The sequence below is a fragment of the Trachypithecus francoisi genome, unplaced genomic scaffold, assembly GCF_009764315.1.
Source record: "Trachypithecus francoisi isolate TF-2019V2 unplaced genomic scaffold, Tfra_2.0 Lachesis_group14, whole genome shotgun sequence".
Lineage (NCBI taxonomy): Eukaryota > Metazoa > Chordata > Mammalia > Primates > Cercopithecidae > Trachypithecus > Trachypithecus francoisi.
In genome coordinates, this window is record NW_022681459.1 from 41,811,013 (window position 1) to 41,833,760 (window position 22,748).

A 22,748-nucleotide genomic window follows, 5' to 3' on the forward strand; every position below is an offset into this window, starting at 1 on the left:
TATGAGGTTCTGGGTATGAGCAGAGTCCAAGGATGAGCCTAGGGATTGGAGAGCTGAAACCGGCAAAAGAAGCTAGGAGAAGCCAGTTAAGACAGTGAAAAGAAGCCAAGCATGGTGGTTCATGCCTGTAATCCCAGCACTTTAGGAAGCCGAGGCATGAGGATCACTTGAGGCCAGTAGCTCAGCAGCCTGGGTGTCATAATGAGACCCTGTCTCAACAACAGTAACAAAAGAGGCAGCGAAGAGAGTGTTTGAAGGAGAGGGGAACGGGCAGCATACAGCTTATTGCTGAGGGGCAAAGTGAAGACCAAGGATGGACTGCTAGGCTTGACAGCATGGAGGCTGCTGGGGGCCTAGGCAAGTGCAATATTCATGTGGTGTCATTGGGCCAGAGGTGTCATTGGAGGATACTCAAAAAACACTAGGGGAGGAGCTGAGCTTTGTCAGGCGTGTGGGAAGATGGAGGAGAAGAAAAGGGGGAGTGGTGGTGGGCTGTCAGCTGGAGGAGCGAGGTAAGTACCAGGTGGGTGGCAGGTGGTGAGAGGATAGCAGCATCAGTAGATTGGAGTTCCTGGTGGTGTGAAAGTGCTGTTAGAGCTGAGGGTGAGCTAGGAGCACGGGGTTGATGGCTGGCCTGTGGGAAGGTTGGAATTGAGACGGATTGCAGTGATTTGTCATGGAAGGCCTCTAGACATGACCATGGGGTGAAAGTAGTAGAAACCAAGGTCATCAGAAGGGAAGGAGGAATTTAAGGAACCAAGAGCCTGGGGTGTTAGAAGAATCATCCTCCTGGACTCACCAAGAATGATGGTGAGAACAGTGGCCAGAAATGTAAATCCACAAGTGAGGGGAGGGTCTCCTGTGTGTATAGATGCACAACAAAAAGGAGGTGCTATATAGCCTGAAGACAGAAACTCCAAACTGGGAGTTTAGGAGAAAATTATGTCATGTGTGGATTTACTCAGCAGTGATTGTAAAGGACATCTGGAAGGATAAGAATGTTATGGATAAAAACATTCAAAGTTCCAGTGATAGAAACATCATGGGTTTGAGGGTAAACTCACAACACTGCAGGAGGCTACAGTGTACCTAAGAAGTTGGTGTGATGTGAAAGGAGGCATCGCTTATCAAAATGGGTTCTTCCTCATATGGGGCGTAGTAACTATTAAACAGTTAGTGAGGAGAAATTAATTTCGATCCTCACCGAATACAGCACATACCAAAATAAATCCAGATATTAAAGAGAGAAACATTCTAAATAACTACACAAGGAAAAAATAGAATTGAATATTTACCAGACCTGTAGCAGAGAGAATATATTTCAAGGTTAACAAGGCAATAGAAGAAATCACAAAGGAGAATAACAGATTTTACTACATAAAACTCCTACAGTATGAAAAGGTAAAGAGGTGAAATTTGCAGTTAATAGCTGCATTATATGTGTCTGTGGAGATTGCTAAGAAAATCCCTTCTCCTTTCTGGGCTCCTACCTGACCACATATTCTCTGTTCTAGGATGTGGGCACTCCCCTGCTGTCCTGGTGTTTGCATGTCTGCCCCTCCAGGACTCTCAGTTCCTAGAGAAAGTTGTTGTTTTCTTCATTTTTGTAGGCACTGTGTTTATGTTGTTAGACCCACTGCCCAAAACACTTCCCAGTAAATAGCCACAATAAGTCAGCAAATCAGTCCAAAAAGACATTAGGTAAGAGACAAATGCTTTCACTAATAATCTAATTCAAAATTTAAAATATAAAAATGTACTTAATAAATAAGTCGGAAGGGGAAAAAGTCATCATCCTCAATGCTAATTAAGGGAGTTTTGAAGCAAACAGTCTGCATGTAGAAATATAAAACCACAGGGATCTTGGAAAAGCAGTCTACAGTTTTATGAGAATCCAGACCTGTGAGGATGCTCAGATATTCTGCCCAGGATTCGCACTCTGGGGTATGCGTCTCAGAGAAATAATCCAGAGTGTGGAGAGTGACACGTACACACGGGCCCAAAACACTGAAATCTAGTTAACCTTCAGTGTTAAATTAGGTCAATTAATAGTAGTGAATGCTCTCAACCACATAGAATGCAGGGCAAAAAAGGAAAGAAGCTGTGAAGATCACATAGGCATTTAGAATACAAAATGTGAACCACAGCATGTGAGACAATGTGAAAAAAAACCTGTTAAACTGTCACTAGATTTTTTTTAAACTGGAAAAGATACAATAGATATTTGGAATATTTTTGCTTAAACCTCTTGTACAAAGAAAGCACTTGATAGCTGTTACCTTGCTGCTATGTTTGTTTCTTCAACTCACCAATCATTCTTCTGTATACCTAGCACTGCACCAGGCGCTGAGGTTAGAGAAATAACTAAGACTGCGCCCTTCACCCCTGATGGCAGGATAGGCAAGGTTGGCACCATCGTCACAGCGGACCCTCATCGATGCCTTGGTGTGTGCCTGGCATGGTGTTGCAGCAGTTTATCACATTTAATCCTTACAGTGACCCTATGAAGATAGGTTTGGGGGTTGTTTCATTGGTTTTTTTGTTTGTTTTTTAAGACAGGGTCTTACTCTGTTGCCCAGCCTGGAGTGCAGTGGCACAATCATGACTCACTGCAGCCTTGACCTCCCTGGGCTCAAGTGATCCTCCCACCTCAGCCTCCTGTGTAGCTGGGGATACAGGCATGTGCTACCATGCCCAGCCAATTTTTTGTAGAGATGCGGTTTTGCCGTGTTGCCTAGGCTGGTATTGTACTTCTGGGCTCAAGTGATCTGCCCACCTCAGCCTCCCAAAATACTGAGATTACAGGTGTGAGCCACTGCACCTGGTCTAGATTTTGTTTTTTGATCTGCACTTGACAAATGATAAAATGGAGTCACAAAGAAGTGAATGTGATTAATTCTGTTTGGAGGCTCCATAGCGAATCAGGGTCTGGGAGATGAGACCCAGTTCATGAACCAGACAAGGGCCTCAAGATGACTTGTGTTCAGTTGTCAGCAGCCCTGGAGTTCTGACTGTGCCAGGCATTCTGCCATGTGCTTTACCCACCGTGTCTCACGCTCAGAAGGCTTTTGGAGGAAGGCCCTGTTATGATTGGCAAATCTAGTCAGCAGGGCTGAGAAGCATGCTCCAGGCCACAGACCCACGAAGTAGCAGGCTCTCATGCATGGGTGTGGTGCCATACGGTGCCCAAGCTCTGAACCATACCCTCAGTTGCTTCATCTGTAAAAGGAGTGAGGCACTGGGGTCGGTTAGATGCTTTAAATTTATGACCAATTGAAAAATTTTGGGGGGAGTTTTTTCAGGTTGGTTAAAAAATACCAGAGTTGTTATGAGGTCCCAGGTCCCAGGGGCACTGGCCAAGCTAATAGACAAGGGCATTGCCGGGTAAAAGATCTCACCAGAACCCTCTGTCTTCTTTCAGATGTGATGGATGTAGCATGGTCTCCCCATGACGCCTGGCTAGCCTCGTGCAGCGTGGATAACACTGTCGTCATCTGGAATGCTGTAAAGTTCCCAGGTCTGGGGCCTCCTCTGACTGGTTAACAGCGAGCAGTACTTCTTGTCAGTTTCTGGAGCAAGGGTTGGGCTGTCTCCGTAGTCTTGGTGGCAACAGATGTATGACAGTGGCCTAGGATTTATGTGTCTTGTCAGTTTTTCTTTATCAGTAACATTTGCTTAAGCTTTAAAAAGAGATTAATGCTTAAGAAAAATAGTAGCTGAGTGCTAGCATGGCATGCCACAGATCATGAGGGTAGTGGATGGGCAGCTGTTGTTGGGGACCCTGGTGCTCCCAAACCTGCTATGTGCACCCCCACCACTGGGCTCTGGGCTCAGCTCAGTCACCATGTCCTCTGTGAAACTCTTGAGTAGATATGGGCTAACACAAACCCAGTTTTGCAAAAGATTGATTTTTCTAAAGTCACAACAGATGGCATAACCTGGCACAGTTATAACTAGTAAAATTCTTCTCATATTTCAGCTCTGTGTTTGAAGTATGCTTCCTCATGGATCCAGGTCATTTTAACTCTTTGAAAGCCACCAGCATGTATGGAAACACTCAGTCTGGCTATGGAGAGGGCAACTTTAGAGACTGGAGTAGCATTTGGATTACAGATCTATATGGGGTACCATCGTACACACCTTTGTCTTTAGCCATAACTTACAAAAGACTGAGCCACTGTGTGGCCCTTTGAGCTGGTAGGCCTCCTCCTTATCAGGGAGCTACCAGGGAGGCTAACGTCAGAAGTGCTGGTGTCACAGCCCAGGAAGGGCAGCCATAGGCAGGGCCGCTAGATACAGATAAGACCTGGATCAGAACTGGCCCCTTGGTGCCTGCCTCCTTGATGCAGTCATTTCTTTAATTGGCTTTTGCCTTGATGGAGATCAAATAAGGAGGCCCTTCTGCTTCTGCCTGGTGTGGGGGCTGGCCAGGGCAGACTGCTGAGTCCCCTCTCTTGCATATCCATCCCATGGCCCATGGATTGAGGTCACATTTTCCCCAGATGACATCTCTCCACATTCCTTTTTTCTTCACAGAAATTCTAGCTACTCTGAGAGGTCATTCTGGCTTGGTCAAAGGGTTGACATGGGACCCTGTTGGTAAATACATAGCCTCTCAAGCTGATGACCGCAGCCTAAAGGTGTGGAGGACGCTGGACTGGCAGTTGGAGACCAGCATCACCAAGCCTTTTGATGAGGTAAGTGGTGACAGCTCAGAGAGCTGAGCCCTAGCAACTGTCCCAGCCCCTTCCTGACTTCTGTGTGCAGAGAGGGAGCTGGCCGTGGGCCAGGCCACCTAGGGAATGCACCAAGTCTGGGGGCCTGAACGGATTCACCAAGGCTCTCTGGGGTGGGACTCTGGCCCTAAGAGTCAGATAATAGAAAATCCTTCATTTCTGAGATGCTGTTTAATTTCCATCTTTGAAATGAAAGGGATTTATAGTTTTGTTGTTTTTTGTTTGTTTTGTTTTGGTGATGGAGTTTCGTTCTTGTTGCCCAGGCTAGAGTGCAGTGGCATGATCTTGGCTCACTGCAACCTCCGCCTCCCAAGTTCAAGCAATTCTCCTGCCTCAGCCTCCTGATTAGCTGGTATTACAGGCACCCACCACCACACCCAGCTAATTTTTGTATTTTTAATAGAGACGGAGTTTCGCCATGTTGGCCAGGCTGGTCTCGAACTCCTGACCTCAGGTGATCTACCTGTCTCAGCTTCCCAGAGTGCTGGGATTACAGGCATGAGCCCCTGCACCCGCCCAGATTTATAGGTTTAAAGTTGAAGTGAACCTTAGAGATGTCTCCACATCATTCTGTCACCCAGCTCACTCCCACAGACGTGGATAAAACTCCTGCTTATAGTGTGGAATTTCCTCTGAACCTCCCGCAGAGCAGCTTGCTGGGGGCCAGGGCAGGATGGAGGAGACTCTTGTGCCATCCCCTGTGCTTGTTGATATGCACCCTGCAGTTCAGGGGCCTTTTTTCCTGGCTGGAGTTAGCAGTACAGTTTGCACATTTGAAAATCAGACTGCAGTAGCTTCTCTAGTATTTTACTCTTCCTTTATTTGAGTTCTGATTTCAGATGGAATGAAAGCTCAGGATCACCATTGTTCATTACACATTTATTAAGTGTCTACTGTATAGAAGGCAGTAACTGGGCACAGGAAGATATAAGTGGATTGAGATGGAGTCTCTCCTCTTGAAGCTTAAAGCTGCTTAGGAAAGACAGGCATTCCCATTAGTTGCATGATGATGGAGTGGTCCAGAGTGCAGAAACAACCCAGGAGAGGTGAGTGCATCAGGGAAGACTTCACAGAGCAAGGGACACATGAGTGAAGGTTTGCAGGAAGAGCAGGCATTTGCCCACTGGTCAGGATGACTGCAAAAGTAAGGTGATAGTCATATGTTCACTTCTCCCCGCACAACACCAGCTCCTGGGCTAGGTATATGACTACTGGTTTTTACCTTACTTAGTTTTGCCCTCAAGAGCTTTTGCTCCTTCTGGAGTTCCTCAGGGCTCTGACTGCCAGGCATGGGTCCCATGAGGTGGACTCCTAGGGACGGCTTTAGGAGTGTTATAAGTACCAGCAGGAGCTGGTAGTACTCTTCAGCCTCCACTGGGTGGACCCATCCTTCCGGGTAGGGGGTGGATCTGTGGCCTAGGCTGGGAGCTGAAGTGGGTGATTTCACTACACTCAGGCCCTGGTTTGTCCTGTCCTGCTCTAGAGCTGTGAGATCATGATCTTAACCCTTAAGTCTTTAGAACTGCCCTGGGCCCACCTTGAGCTTCAGGGAGCTGGCTCTGGACCCATGTCATCTCATTTTGCAGGAGGAATAATGTAAAGGGATGTTCTGCCTCAGTCTCCAGTCCAGGTTGGGGGAACAGTGCCTTTCTACTGTTCCTTTTACAGTTTATAAGGACGTTACAAACCTCTTCTCCCTTGCAGGTGTCCTTACCACACTTTGGGTGAGGCAACAGGCTCAAGAGAGTAGGTGGTGCCTCACGGTCATCAGCTACATTACAGACACAGGCTTCTGCCAGCCTCCTGGGTTAAAAAGGGCTTTTTCCCCACCAGAGTATATCTTGAGGATGCTGTGCAGATGCCATGCTGTGGGTTAATAGGTGCTACACAGAAGAATTGGGTCAGTGGCCAGAGAGATTTGGCCCACACAGAGGCTATGGTTCAAGCAGGTAGCCTTCCTGCAAATCTCCTCAGGGCCTACACTTCTGTACTGTATTGCTTTGTTCAGCTCCTCTAGGGGAGTATAGGATGCTGCAGTTTCCAAATTCATTTCACAGAGCCCTTTTTGGTTGGGCCATCTGGAGACACAGAAACTGTCAGTGTTGCCAGAAGCTTGGGGTGCATGCTCCAGCATCACACATTTATAAATTGAAGTTTAACTTTATCCTTGAGGCCAGAGTTTTGGTCACAGTGGTGACCATGAGCTCCTTTCAAGTGCAGATGCTTCTTTCAGTGTGGAGGAACGACCCATGTGTTGCGGCTCAGCTGGTCACCTGATGGGCATTACCTAGTGTCTGCCCATGCCATGAACAACTCAGGCCCCACTGCCCAGATCATCGAACGGGAGGGATGGAAGACCAACATGGACTTTGTCGGGCACCGGAAAGCTGTGACTGTCGTGGTGAGTGCCCAGGGAACTGAAGGAAGATGGGCTCCAAGATTCAGCAAATATTAATTCTTGGTTTATTTTGAATAGTTATACTTAAATATTTAAAAGCTAATTTTACAAAGTAGAGTATGTACTTGGTTGATTTATTGGCAAACTTTACATGGTGAACATCACCAAAATCAGTCTTGGGTTAGGAACATTGTAGCTCCACATCAGCCTTTTACACACTCAGGTATGCTCAGGGGTGCCCAAGCACAGTGCCCCCCTCACCTGGCTCCAGTGATTACAGGTAGGATTCTGGTGCACCCACCAAGCACTGCACTTGTCCCCACACCTGGCAGCATCAACCACAGGTGCAAGGCCATGCCATAGATCACTGAGTTGGAAGCTGCTGTCAGTCCTTAGGCATGAGAGTTGTCTGGCCACTCGTCTTATGCTTCTCCATGACTTTAATTAAATAGTGTCCTGAGAGACCCCAAGGCAAGCCGTTAAGTAGTTGCAAATAATCTGTGAGAACCAGGATTTTCTCAACACTGGGCAGCCAATAAAATAAACAGATTGGTGGGCTAAAGTTGATATAAACTTAAGGATCATCCAAGACCCTGAAGAAAATGGACTCATTTTTGCCTGTGTTTGAATAGATAATAAGTATCTGCCGGATGCGGTGGCTCACGCCTGTAATCCCAGCACTTTGGGGAGGCTGAGATGGGCAGATCACGAGGTCAGGAGTTCGAGACCAGCCTGAGCAACATGGTGAAACCCCATCTCTACTAAAAATACAAAAATTAGCCGGGCATGGTGTCGTGCACCTGTAATCCTAGCTACTCAGGAGGCCGAGGCAAGAGAATCACTTGAACCCGGGAGGTGGAAGTTGCAGTGAGCCGAGATTGTGCCACTGCACTCCAGCCTGGCAGTAGAGCAAGACTGCATCTCAAAAAAAAAAAGATAATAAATATCTATATACTGTACCTTAAAACACAAATTTTGTATAAATAAAATATTACATATTAAATTTTTTGGTTTTGGAGTCCATGTAGGGTTTTGTTTGAACCAGAGCTTTGTTGCTAAAGTCTTTGGAAATCACTGCTTCATGGTTAGTGCTCTACATGATTCTCCCATGCAGTCCTCACAACTGTTTGGACAAACGGAGGCAAGATGGCACAGTTCCGGGTTCTTCACTGTCAACTTTCCCGCGCCCGGGAAAGACATGGGTCGACTGCGCAGGCGCAACCCGACCTCCGACGGAGAGAAACCGGAACCCGCCTAGCCACGCCTACCGCCCCGCCCCCGACCCGCCTATGTCCCGCCCACTGCCCGCCCACTCCCGGGCCCAGGACATAAAAGCCGCTCCCGGCGGGCGCCGGGTGCGAACTTCCTTGGCCCCTCCTCGTCTATGCGGGACCGGGAACCTTGTCCGAGAACGCCTGAGCGAACTTCCTCGGCCCCTCCTCGTTCGTGGGACCCAGGAACCTCGCCCGAGAGCGCCGGAGGGACTTCGTTGGCCTCCACCGCCGGAGGCCGGTGAACCTCGCCCCTTCCTCACATTTGGTTTGTAAATAAAGGTTTTTTTGTCTTGCTTACTTGCCTTTTCTCTGGCATTTGCTCTGGGGGTCGCATTAAAGCCAATCAACAACCACTTCATTAGTGGCTCTGGGAGATCACACCTCCTGCCTATGGCTCACAGAGCTCCCAAGGCCCTGCAGCCTCAATTGTGTTGGAAACAGTAAGCCCAGGGACATGCCTCTGAGTTCCATATTCTCCACTCTCTGTGCACCCCGACCGTTCCTGCCTACCCTCTGGAATTAAAACATCTCTAGGCTACCTGACATCAGACTTTTAGGAACCCTCCTTCCTCTGCCCTCAGTTGTCCTAGGTTGGGGATTCCCAGAGCGCCCACCCGCTTTAAATCCATGAAGGTGGCTGGGAGCTCAGTGAGTGCTTTCATCCTTTCCAAAAACAAACACAAGTTACTCTGGGGGTAGCTCCCTGGACTAAGCAGCCAACTAGGCACCTTTGTGTGATATTGCCGTGGCCACTGGCCCAGGGAGATCACAAATGACTCTCTGACTAAGCAGATCTCTGCTAGACGGTTATGACTGAACAATAAATGCAGTGAGGCAAGAAGAAATTCAGGAATTCAGAGGTTCACACCCCTCCTGCCCATCCCCTTGGCCTCCCTTAGGAGATAGGGAGTGAGAAGGTCTTTGTTTCTGAAGCCCCCTTGCAGGCTCAGCTTTTCTGCAGGTCCTAGGGCTGGCCCTGCCAGGCCAGAGGGAATTGAGAAGGCTAGTTTCAATAGCTACCCATCCCCTCTACTTGGCATGCTTCAGAAATGGAGAGTTTGGTAGTGCTAGTTTCAAATCTGCATTTCCCAGCTTAATCATTTGGTGCCTCCGCACATACTTTCTGACCTCCCTAAGCCTCCTTTCCATCATCAGCCAGATGCCTCATAGGTGGTCAAGAAGATGAAATGCATGCTCAGTGCCTGGACTCAGAGAATGTCTGTGGGAGACTCCTTTCAGCGGGTTGGGACTTGGGCACAGGGGACATGCCTCATGTTTGATTAATTATTTTTAACATTTGTTATTTGGCTTTAGAAATTCAACCCAAAAATCTTCAAAAAGAAGCAGAAGAATGGGAGTTCTGCCAAGCCCAGCTGCCCGTACTGCTGCTGCGCTGTTGGCAGCAAGGACCGCTCGCTTTCTGTCTGGGTGAGCTTGCTATCCTGAGCTTTTGTTGCAGGACGGGAGGTGTAGGTTGGCAAAGTAGCAAGTGGAGGAAAGAGCGACCTGCTTTGGGTGATGCTCAGAGTGTACTTCTACTCTGCACCTGGGGTCAGCCCCTCCTTGGAAGCTCACAGGCTCTCCTGCTCTCCCAGAAGGAAGTGCTGAAGACTGGGTCTGTGCCCAGTCAGGAGAGGCCACCTTGACCCCCAGCTAGACCAGCTCTTGTGTCCAGGCTCGGGCAGCACCCTCAGTGGTCAATGCCATGAGCAGCATCTTGGGCTTGCTTCCCAAAATCTTTATATGGCCGGGCATGGTGGCTCACACCTGTAATCCCAGTACTTTGGGAGGCCGAGGCAGGTGGATCGCGAGGTCAGGAGATCGAGACCATCCTGGCTAACATGGTGAAAATACAAAAAATTAGCCAGGCTTGGTGGCGGGCGCCTGTAGTCCCAGCTACTCAGGAGGCTGAGGCAGGAGAATGGCCTGAACCCGGGAGGCGGAGCTTGCAGTGAGCCGAGACCACGCCACTGCACTCCAGCCTGGGCGACAGAGCGAGACTCCGTCTCAAAAAAAAAAAAAGAAAAAAAGAAAAATCTTTATATAAAGTGTATTCACCTGAAAGGTACAGCTTGGTGAGTTGTCATACATGTTTACACAGCAGTGTCATCACTCCCTAGAGCACTCCTTTTTGTCCCTTTGTCCCTCCCCAGTCAAGACCTTCGTCACCACCAAAGCAACCACTCTAATGGCCTGTTATACTGATGAGTTTTGCCTGCTCTTGAACTTCATATAAATGCAATTGTGTGGTGCTTGCTTCTTTGTGTCTTCATTTCTTTTGCTTGGCACAGTGTTTTTGAGATTCGTGTATGTTGCTGCACTTAACAATATTTTATTCCTTATAATTTCGGTGTAGCATTCCACTGTATGAATACACCACAATTTGTTTATACAGTCTCCTGTTGATGGACATTAAAGTTGTTCCAGTTCTGAGATATTATGACTAAAGCTGATATGAACATTCTTGTATAAGTCTTTATGTGGACATATGTTTTCATTTATTTGTGAGTACATACCTATGAGTAGAATGCTAAAATTAAAGAAAAAAAAAAAAGATAGTACCAGGTGTCAGCAAGGACATGATAAGCTGGAACTGATACAGGTGTTGCTGACAGGTGTTTACGCTGGCATGAGCACTTGGGAAAACTGTTTGGCAGTTTCTACCACAGCTAGGCATATGACCTGGAGCACTTCCACTCCTAGGCATATAACCAAGACAGATAAGTGCTTACGTCAACAGAAAAAGACACACAGAAAGCTGACGCCTCCATTTGTTAGTCCATTTCACTCCTGGGTGATGCTGTGATGGGTAAGGTTATGAGCCTGGTGCTCCTCACTCACTGCATCCCCTGAGAGGAGGCGATGTCTTCAGCTTCTTTTTTTTTTGAGACGGAGTCTCCCTCTATTGCCCAGCAGGCTGGAGTGCAGTGGTGCGATCTTGGCTTCTTGGCTCACTGCAGCCTCCGCCTCCCGGTTCAAGCGATTCTCCTGCCTCAGCCTCCTGAATAGCTGGTATTACAGGCCACCACACCCGGTTAATTTTTTTGTAATTTGAGTAAAGATGGGGTTTCACCATGTTGTTCAGGCTGGTCACAAACTCCTGACCCCAGGTGATCCACCTGCCTCGGCCTCCCAAAGTGCTGGGCTTACAAGTGTGAGCCACCACACCCAGCCCGATGTGTCTTGAGTTTCATTGTTCCTCTCACCTTCCTAACTCAGTGCCCTCCACAGAGTAGGTTCTCAGCAGATATGTTCAATGGTAGTTGGCGAATGAGAACCCAAGAGTAAGAACTGTGGCCATCTCTAAGTGAGAGCTCTTGAAGGGTTACGTTTCTCACTGCTAGGGACTGGTGTGCTGTGACCTGACTGTGTGGTGAGAGACACCTCTACATGCAGTGCAGGGAGCAGTCTTGCTGCTGAGCATCAAGGTGCCAATATATTTAAAGTTTGATAAAGCAAAGTGCATACACATTAAATTTTTTTTTTTTTCGTTTTGTAAAAAGTGTCCCTATAAGCAGAGCAAGTTTCAGTGTTCTGGGTTTGAAGGTTATCCTCTGGCTGCATTTATTAGTTTGTTATAGAGAAGTCTATTACTGTGTGCGTTGTGATTTTTTTTCTTTTTTTAGGCCCAGTATTCACTTAACACCCATTCTGGAACCTGAACCACAGTACCACAGAGAGCCGTTCAGGGGACCTTCCCTGTTTCCTCCCAGCCAGAGGCCCTGTTTGTGGTGCTGCAACCAAAACATCACTGACTGTGATGCCCATATTTCTTAGAATGCTCAGGTCAGGCAGTCACACAGCCTGCAGATTTCTGAGGGGTCTGTAGGCACATTTATGGGAGGAGGGACAAGGCAGCTTTTTCTAGAAGTGGAATTAAGGTGGAGGCAAGATTCTTAATGTGGGTTCCAGATAGTTCAGACTTCAGCCCCCTATCCAGCACTAGGGTAGACACAGCTTCTCCTTCCCCACACAGCAGTCTCAGGCTGCATTGGGACGCTCAGCCCCACAGCCTCCCAGAAGCTACAGCAGCACCTGTGGGAGCCCACCATCCTGTGAGGAAGTGTGTTTCTTCCCAGCCCATCATCCTGCAGCTCAGGGCTAGCCCGCAGGGTAGCCAGGCACTTGTGCACAAGAGGAAGAGCCTACCATAGCTGTGGGAATGTGGAGTCAGCATGTATACCAGCAATTGAGTGACTCAATAGAGAATATGCACACAGTGCATGCTACGCAGTCATCCAAAAGAGACTTTTACAAGATATTTAATGACATACTTATTGTGTGTTAAATGAAAAAGCAGACACAACCATGAAGAATAATTGAATAAAATAAATTCTTACTTTGAAGAATAAAATAAATATTTGCACAAAATAGAAGAAAATAATTCATCAAAGTATTAATAGTCAGTAACTGGGCCTAGATTAAGGGCCCAGGTGTGTATTTCTGTACTACCTGCACATAGTGTAGAATGAGCCTTGGATAAGGCTCATCCTACCTTATCCAGAGTCCCTTGGGCCCAGGGAAAATGTGTTGTGTTCTCTCTCAGGGTGCTTCATCCCCTGTCTAGGCTTTGCTGTCCTGTCTCCTGCTCCATAGACTCTCTCAGAGGTCCACTCTGGGGCTGTCCCTCTGCTCCGACCATAGTCCTTCAGAAACCCACTCCCACTCTGCCTTCTCCATTGCTAGTTGTCTGTGTTTAAAGCTATTTCCTCTGTCAGACCACAGCAAGCCCTGGAGGCAGGGTCTACTCTAGGTAGCATGCACATTTTTGGCAGGCTTCGGTACCCACAGTTTGGGATCTCTGCAGCTGTAGTTTGAATAGAGTTGAAGATGCCTTAAATATCAGCAGCCGCTCTGACCAAAGCTTCTAGGTTGGTTATGTTAACTGAGCTGAATACAGAAGGGAATTTTAGTAATTTCGTTAACCTTGGCTGTGTCTTTCCTTCCAGCTCACATGTCTAAAACGGCCGCTGGTGGTCATCCATGAACTGTTTGACAAATCCATCATGGATATTTCCTGGTAAGGTGGATTCTACTTACTGGAATAGGTTAAGAAAGGAGAAGCCACACATTGGAACGTGAGGCCTCCTGGATGTGACTAGGGTCAGGTGGCCAGCGACCCCTCCCCAGGTGTCATAGTGGCCCAGACCAAGAGTGCTGTTTACACATGTTTTGGAAACTGGCAACAGTGTACCTGCTGCTGTGAGAATGTCCTGCCTGTGCAGGATTTGCTACTGGAAAATGCCTTTTCAGGATTTGTCTAAGATGAGGAGAATGACGTGATCCTAGTGGGTTCTACTTTACTCCGTCATTGCATGAACCAGAGTCAGAAGCACACTTTCTGCTTCTCAGTGACCTGATTTATATGTATACTTTGTCAAGTTTTTTTTTTATTTTAATAGTTTCAAAAGTAAGATAAGTAAAATTGAAAATTCCTACAGAATATATGGTAAGGGATACTGTGTACACCTGCTTAGAACTAAAGAACACCAGGGTCCTTTGGAACACAATTGTCGCCCCCCGCCCCCGCACCCTCAGGCCACAGAAGGGAACCAGGAGTTTCCAGCATCTCCCTAGAACACTGCCCACCATCCTCACAGGCCGGCTACTATGGCATATGTGTCTGCCTGGGGCTCTTGCTACCTACCAGGCTGCTGATGGCCATGTCTTTCAGGACTCTGAATGGGCTGGGCATCTTGGTGTGCTCTATGGATGGCTCTGTGGCATTCCTCGACTTCTCCCAGGATGAGCTTGGCGATCCCCTGAGCGAGGAGGAGAAGGTAGGCTGATGGCCCTTGTGCTGCTGGGTGCTCTGTGACCATAGCCACAGTAGCTCTGAGAGACCCCTTTGACTACACCCTCTTCTTGTGGGATTCACAGACACGTCATTTCTTAACATGTAATGGGATATTTGTCTTTTATATCTTGTAATCCTTCTTTATAAAATAGATCAATTAAAAAACGAGTTCCCATTTCAGAAATAAGTCCTGGAGTTAAGAGTAGAACTATTTTAGGCATCTCTTCTTGAGCTGATAATAGGCCATCCACTGGGAGGTTTTTGCTCTGGGAAAGAGCTGAAGTGACTCTTCAGGGGCCCCTGCTCATGTCGTTTTCCCCTTCATGGTAGCAATATTGGTCATTTCTTAGAACGTATTGTGTGCCAGGCTCTGGGAATGTGTTTTGCATATATGATTTCATTTAAATTGCACAAAACCCTTCAAGGCAGGGCTCATACATTTCGTGCATATGGAAACTAAGCCTCAGAAAATAGCATGGCTCTTTGCCCAGACTGTGTGTGACCCTTAGGTCAGAAGAGGGAACCAGGCCTGCTGCCTCTGGGCCAGGCCACCTCCCCTCTGTGCTCTGCCGGGTTGATGGGGTCTCTGTGTCCTTCTTCCAGGCTTTGAGAAAAACCCTGCTTCACCTACCATAGACTTAGAAACCTGCCCCTGCTTTGTAGGATGTGTGTATGTGTCTGAAGGGAGCTCTTTGAAAGCGCAGAGCAGGCTGGCAGCTCTCTCGTATGACCTTATTTGCTGGTGGAAGCTTCCTCTTAACCTACAGTGTGACCTCCCCACTAAAATGTGAACCCCTTTGGGGGAGAGGTCTGCCTTAGTGACTGCACTTAGAATAGGTCCTGCCACCCCATCATTTTTCCATGAAGGAATGAGTATCTCAGTGGCCTCAGGTCCTCCTCCAATCTTGTCATTGTCATCAGGTACCTGGGGATCACTATGCACTCCCTTGGAGTCACTCTGGGAGCCTAATAACCCATCTGCTTACCATTTCCCAAGTCACAGGCTAGGACTCCATGTTGGAGGAACACCAGGGAAACCCTGGCCAAACCCTGAATTCTGCCTCGAGATTCCAGGGGATAGACTCAGGAGAGAAGGGCAGGAGCCAAGATGGCAAGAGAAGGAGGTTCCTGGCCACATCCAAGCCCTGCAGGAGCGAGTCCCAAGGCACCTCTCTTGGAATGCTGCCTCTCAACCCATACTCTGGTGTAAAGCAGATATCTTGTTAACCACAGTCCCTGTTCTTGGGCAGAATCCCACGTTGGACATTTGCACATCCCATGGAAGTCTGTTGCTCATGCACTTTCATGTACAGCAGTTATTACAGTGTGCTGGGGATACCATCTCTGCTCTCATGAGGCTCCTGTCTAGCTTGTTAGGGGACAAGACTACGAGGGCCTAGGAGGAGGGGAATATGATGACATACTAGGAGGGGTGGGAGTAAAGGAGGCTCCCTATCTCTGCTGTGCCAGGCCTTCCCATACTCTTAGAGACACTGTAAACAGGCCAATGGGGACTTCCAACCACAGGGCTGATGGCTGCAAATGAGCTGTGAAAGTAGACTCTTGTTCTAGGATCTGATTCCCAAATGCATTTGGGTCCTTAAGAGCCTTAAGTTAGCACCTTGAGTATCTTCCTTTCCATTGAAGCACTGTGGATTGTTATTTGTTCTGCACCAGACTGTGGGGCAGTGTTGTCTTGTTGGCTGTCTCATTTACTGTCATCCCAGCTACAGATACAAGGGAGGCCATAAACATCGAGGGAGAACATGAGACATCAAGAGAGCTGTCGAATGAGGGACAGACAGAATAGGGTGGGAGGCGAGGGGGAGTTGGCCTTGAGTCCCTTCTCCGCTCAGAGCCAGGAGAGCCCTGCTGTGGTTTGCCTACTGGTGGGCAGCACTGGCCACACTGATGCTCACTCTGGCATGTTTTGCCTCTCTTGCTTCCCCAGAGCCGCATTCACCAGTCCACCTATGGCAAGAGCCTGGCCATCATGACCGAGGCCCAGCTCTCCACAGCCGTCATTGAGAACCCTGAGATGCTCAAGTACCAACGGAGGCAGCAGCAACAGCAGCTGGACCAGAAGAGTGCCGCGACCAGGGAAATGGGCTCAGCCACCTCAGTCGCAGGTGTCGTCAATGGGGAGAGTCTTGAAGATATCAGGAAGGTGAGAGCCCTGCCTGATAGCACTAAAGACATGGACATATGCCCAGGGACAGGGTGAAGGGCAGATACCAGTGGTGGGAAGGAAGGGATTTGTTTAGTTTGGCACGGGATCCATGGGTTAGCCAGCCTCGGGCCTGTTGGCCCCTTGCCCAGTGCTGCATGGGGCCTGGATCCCCTTTATCAAAGACCTTATCCCCAGGAGCCCAGAGGAGGTCATCTCTTGTAAGAACTTACGAACTTTATCCTGCTGGCCTTTCTAGGAAATCCTAGATGCTAACAACAGTGGATTTCAGTCTCTGCCCTTAGGAGACTTCTGTGGGTTCCCTTTCTTCATCTGGAAGCCATGTTTGATGAGAAGGGGTTGGAAATGGGGCAGGAAAAGGGTAGGGAATGTTATTGCTTGGGGAGTTGAAACCATCTCCAGGAGCCTATGTAGGCTGACAAACCTCCTCCAGGCAATTCAGATATAAAGAATGAGAGAAAACCCCTAGTTACGAGCTTTCTGTGGAAGGAAGGGTTCTATTTTGAAAGTCAGTTTGAAAATCCCTACCTCAGGCCAGGCACGGCAGCTCACGCCTGTAATGCCAGCACTTTGGGAGGCTGAGGCGGGCAGATCGCTTGAGGTCAGGAGTTCCAGACCAGCCTGGCCAACATGATGAAACCCTGTCTGTACTTAAAAAAAAAAAATACAAAAATTAGCTGGGTGTGGTGGTGCATGCCTGTAATCCCAGCTACATGGGAGGCTGAACAGGAGACTTGCTTAAACCCAGGAGGTGGAGGTTGCAGTATGCCGAGACTGCACCACTGCACTCCAGCCTGGGCAACTGAGTGAGATTCTGTCTCAAAAAAAAATAAAAAAAAGGAAAGAAAATCCCTAGCTCAGTGACAGACATGTGGTTCATGGGTGCAGGGCTCAGTCCTTTAGCCCTTTCCATGGCTGTTGTGTGGGGCGGCTAGTGTGGCATGCACCCACTGCTTGTTCTTTGCTTAGGTGTCTTGTTTAGTTGTACCAGAAGGGCTTAGAAGGAGAATTTAGAGTACATTTCCTTAGAAGCCTTATTATTTTTAAATCTACTGTGTTGAGGTATAATTGACATATAAAAAGTTATACATACTTAATGTGTACAAATTAATGATAAGCCAGACACAGAAAGACAAATACTGCATGATACCTCTTTTATTTTTTTTTTTTTTTTTGAGATGGAGTGTCACTGTCACCAGGCTGGAGTACAGTGGTGCAATGTTGGCTCACTGCAACCTCCGGCTCCCTGGTTCAAACAATTCTCCTGCCTCAGCCTCCTGAGTAGCTGGAATTACAGGCACACACCACCACGCCCAGCTAATTTTTGTATTTTTCGTAGAGACAGGGTTTCACCATGTTGGCCAGGATGGTCTCGATCTCCTGACCTCATGATCCGCCCACCTTGGCCTCCACAAAGTGCTGGGATTACAGGCATGAGCCACCGCGCCTGGCCTGAATGATACCTCTTATATGAGGAATCTAAAATAGTCAAACTTACAGAGGCAAAGAATAGAATGGTGAATACTGGGGTCAGAGGAAAATGGGAGTTATTAGCCAAAGGGTATAAGGTTTAAGTTATAGAAGATGAATAAGTCCTAGAGATCTCCCCTACAGCATAGTGCCTACAGTTCACAATATGATATTGCATACTTAAAACTTTGCTAAGGGGGTAGATCTTATATTCAGTGTTCTTATCATCAGGAAAAAAATAGACTTTATTTTTTAATATTTGGAAATAGTTGGCAGAAACTTTTGCATTCATTTATGTAACTCCGCTTTGCCAGAATCTTCTGAAGAAACAAGTTGAGACTCGGACGGCAGATGGTCGGAGAAGAATCACGCCTCTCTGCATAGCACAGCTGGACACTGGGTACTGGTTCATTCCCCTTTCATGATCTTATCTGGTGAGATCTTCCTGTCTTCTTTCAGCGGTTAACACTTTCATGGTGAGGATCTTCATAGGCCCTTCACAACGTGACTGGTAGAACATGGAAGCAAGGAAGTCGAGCTCAGCTTCCCGCAGTCTCAAAGCCCACACTCCTCCTGGAGCCCTTGTGCGCACCTGAATCATGTGGTGGGTGGTAGTGCTAAGGCAGCCAGCACATCTGCTGCACTTCACTGTTGTCAGGGCACCAGAGGACGCACAGGGAAGGCAGTCAGTCAGGCTGATTTTTTTTTTCTTTTTTTTCTTTCATAAAGTTATTTTTATGATTATGAAAGGTATATTTACACATGGTTAAATTTAGAAAATAGTAAAAGCCCAAAGAAGACAAAAACATCCATAATCAGATACAGTCACTGTTAACATTTTGATATCTGTATTTCCAGTCTTTTTTACCCCACTCGTTACTGTTTCTTGCCCATTCATCCATTTTAATAACTAGTCCTCTGAGGCGTTTACTGTCTGATTATCCAGGTTCCCATCCTAGGATTTGCTTAGCCAGTTCACTGTGGACTTGTATTGTGTCCAGTTTCTCGTGATTATAAATGAGTCTTTGAGCTCACCTGTGATTCTCTCAGGATAACTTCTAGAAGTGGAATTACTGGGCAGAGGGTAGGGCTCTGAAACACATTTTCCTGTTGGGGACAGAGATGGGGAAGAGACTCATTCACCACTTGCTGTTGTCCCAGTGTATATAGTGAGGATTGTTTTTGAATTGGTTATTCTTCCCAAAATGATGTGTGTTGATTCAAAAAAAAAGAAAGAAAAATGATAAGGCCCTATGTAAAATAAATAGACCCCCACTGTCAAGGCAGTTCACTCTGGGTTTATTCTCATTCCGCCTATCTGCTCAGGGCATTTGTAAGCCCTTCATGGAGACCACACACTTTAGGCCTCTGCGTTTTGCAGTTGTCCATCCACAAGCTATTCCACATCTTCCTTGGTGTCTGAAGAAACCTTCTCTTGTACAGTGTACAGATCCAGTCTCCTCATGTTAGATGTGCAGGCTCTGAGGTCCCCACGAGTAGAGCCAGAACCAGGTCTGCTGACTCCCCCCAGAGCACTCATTTTCTTTTGACTAAGTCTTTTTCCTGTTGTGATCCTATAGGTGATAATGCCCCTACCTACCTTTTACTAGGACCAAGTGAGACCCAGTGTGTGGTTGAGCTCTGAGCACACTGGGCCTGTGAGATGGGGAGGTGGTGGTGTTGATGGTGGCACTTTGTTCTGTGGATCCTTCCAGGCCTTACCTGGTGAGAAGGTGTAGGTCTGGTCTGGGGCCAACTTTCTGACATAGGATGCATATTTCTGGCACCAGGACCTGATTCCTTTGGTATTAAAAGCTTTTTGCCCTCCTGATTCCCACATTCTAACAAACAAGTAGCAACAGAATAGGTCCTTATTAGCTTAGCTAATTAAGAAAGAAAAGAAAAAGCATAAATATGCAAAGTAGGTATAAGTGAGAAATAATAGCAGACAAATCAAAAAGATGAGAGACTTCTTTGCTGAACTCTGTGCAAATAAATTTGCACAGAAAATGGATGGTTTTTGAAGAAAATAAAATTACTAAAAGTGAAAAATTATTGTGGAAGAAATAGAGGACAAAGTTAACCCCACCAAAGCCACCAGACTAAGATGGCTTCACAGGGAAACTTCAGGAACTTTTCAGGAACAGGTAACTCAGGTAACCGTTAACACCATTTTAAATATTCTAGTGCATGGAGAAGAAATGTGCAAATTTTTATTTTGAAATGAACATAATATTTATATCAAAATCTTACAAGGATAAAACAATAAATTCAAGATCACTCTCATTTCTGAACGTCAATGCAAAATCTAAGTGAAATAGTAACAAACAGAACCTTACTGCTTGTTAAAGGCTAATATACCATGACCAAGTGAGGTTTGTTTCGGGAAAGTAAGGAGGTTCAAATTTTAGGTAACTATTTAATTCTACATATCAGTAGATCAAAAGAAAAAAATTATATTATCTCTTTCCTTGATGCTTAAGAGGCATTTTGGTAAAATTCAACGTAATTTTTAAAACTCAGTTAAATGGGAGTAGGTGGATGCTTCCTTAACTCGATAAATTATCTTATTTCAAATTAAGTTCAAAAACTAAACAAATGCCTACTCTTGCAACTATAATTTAACATTGTTCTATAGGTCCTAGCCCATGTAGTTAGTCAAAGGAAAGAACAAATTGGAAAGGATAATTATTTAAGGATGATATGGTTTATAAGAGAATCAACTGGGAAAGCTGCCATAGGCAATGAAAGAAGATAGTCAGGTGGCTGGATACAATCAACATGAAGTCAGGTAGCACCAACTACCCTCAGAGTGCATAAAGAAATAAGTCATATTCACAAATAAAATAACTAGGATGCAACCAGAGATGTAGACCTTAATGAAGAAAAATTAAAAACCCTACGGAGAGGCTTCAAAGAAAACTCAAAGAAATAACTAGAAATTCATACCATTGATTAGCTAGGATGGCATCATAAAGATGTCAGCTCTCCTGTAGCCTATAAATTTAACCAGTATAAATAACCATAGGAATTTTTGTAATCAGACAAGGTAACTATAAAGTTATGTGGAAAACTCGGCTGGGCACAGTGGCTGACACCTGTAATCCCAGCACTTTGGGAGGCCAAGGCAGGCCTGAGGTCAGGAGCTTGAGACCAGCCTGGCCAACATGGTGAAACCCCGTCTCTACTAAAACTATGAAAATTAGCTGGGAGTGGTGGCGCGCCTGTAGTCCCAGCTACTCAGAGGCTGAGGCAGGAGAATTGCTTGAACCTGGGAGGTTGCAGTGAGCCAAGATCGTGCCACTACACTCCAGCCTGGGTGACAGAGTGAGACTTTGTATCAAATAAATAAATAAATAAAATAAAGTTATGTGGAAAAATAAATAGAAATGGCTGAAATATTTCTGAAAAAGAAGATTAATCAGGGAAGACTAGCCCCACCAGAAATTAAAACTTAAAGGCTGTCATACTCAAAACAGTGACATACTGACACACCAATACATAGTGCAGTGCAATATGATAGAATATCAGGAAATAGGCCCGAGTATTTATGGGAATTTTAAAGGTACCTTTTCACATCAGTGATAAAACATTAGCTAATTCGGTAAATGGAAGACAGGACTACATGCCCCCCCACTGCTAGAAACAATGTTGGGTCCCAACCTCACAATTTATTACATACATTCTAAACAGCTTAGAGTTCGTTTAACTTTTTGTTGTTTAAAATATTTTTGTTTAAAATTTTAGAAGATTCCCCGGAAGAATATTTTTTGTAATCTCAGAGGTCAAAAAATTATTTTCTGTAAGTGACAATTTAGAGTACACAAAAATTTAAAAATTTTAGTGCATTTAAAAGATAGACTGGCTGGGCGTGGTGGCTCACACCTGTAATCCCAGCACTTTGGGAGGCCGTAGCAGGCAGATACGAGGTCGAGAGATGGAGACCATCCTGGCCAACATGGTGAAACCCCATCTCTACTAAAAAATACAAAAACTAGCTGGGCGTGGTAGCGCGCCCCTGTAGGCCCAGCTACTTGGGAGGCTGAGGCAGGAGAGTCGCTTGAACCTGGGAGGCAGAGGTTGCAGTGAGCCAAGATTGCACCACTGCACTCCAGCCTGGTGACAGAGCAAGACTCCATCTCAAAAAATAAAAAATACAATAAAAAAGGCCATAAATAGTTGAAGCACAACATCCCAGGGAAAATATTTCCTACCATATAAGGAATGTTTTTTAATATGTAAATGGTTTTTACAAATCAGTAATAAAGATGAATAACAAAACAGTAGACAAAGCATATGAACATGCAGTTCACAAAAAGAAGGAAGTCAAGTATTTCTTTCTTTTTTTTTTTAATTGAGGTGAAGTCTCACTCTTGCCCAGGCTGGAGTGCAGTGGTGTGATCTCAACTCACTGCAGCCTCTGCCTCCCAGATTCAAGAGATTCTCCTGCCTCAGCCTCCCAAGTATCTGGGATTACAGGTGCCCACCACCATGCCTGGCTAATTTTTGTATTTTTAGTGGAGACGGGGGATTTCACCATGTTGGCCAGGCTGGTCTCGAATTCTTGACCTCAAGTAATCCACCCGCCTCGGCCTGCCAAAGTGCTGGGATCACAGGCATGAGCCACTGCATCTGGCCGGAAATCAAGTATTTCTATTTTGAAAAAATGTCGGCTGGGCATGGTGGCTCATTCCTGTAATCCTAGCACTTTGGGAGGCCAAGATGGACGGATCACAAGGTCAGGAGATCGAGACCATCCTGGCTAACACGGTGAACCCCCGTCTTTACTAAAAATACAAAAAATTAGCCAGGCATAGTGGTGGGCTACTTGGGAGGCTGAGGCAGGAGAATGGCATGAACCCTTGAGGCGGAGCGTGCAGTGAGC

At 46.5% G+C, this 22,748-nt stretch overlaps 1 protein-coding gene across 9 annotated transcripts in view; it reads left to right on the forward strand.

Annotated features, from left to right (window-relative positions):
- LOC117096047 (protein HIRA) overlaps positions 1–22,748 on the forward strand; it is a 106,209-nt gene that overhangs the window by 32,939 nt on the left and 50,522 nt on the right. For 7 of the 9 annotated variants that reach the window (XM_033232961.1, XM_033232962.1, XM_033232960.1 and 4 more), the window contains 8 exons: positions 3,422–3,517; positions 4,537–4,697; positions 6,970–7,137; positions 9,723–9,836; positions 13,358–13,428; positions 14,083–14,188; positions 16,157–16,372; positions 18,178–18,263. In XM_033232961.1, the coding sequence (XP_033088852.1) occupies positions 3,422–3,517; positions 4,537–4,697; positions 6,970–7,137; positions 9,723–9,836; positions 13,358–13,428; positions 14,083–14,188; positions 16,157–16,372; positions 18,178–18,263 (1,018 nt within the window). Of the gene's footprint in view, positions 1–2,332; positions 2,446–3,421; positions 3,518–4,536; positions 4,698–6,969; positions 7,138–9,722; positions 9,837–13,357; positions 13,429–14,082; positions 14,189–16,156; positions 16,373–18,177; positions 18,264–22,748 lie in introns of all 9 variants that reach the window. The other 2 variants (XM_033232966.1, XM_033232967.1) reach the window with 1 other exon arrangement.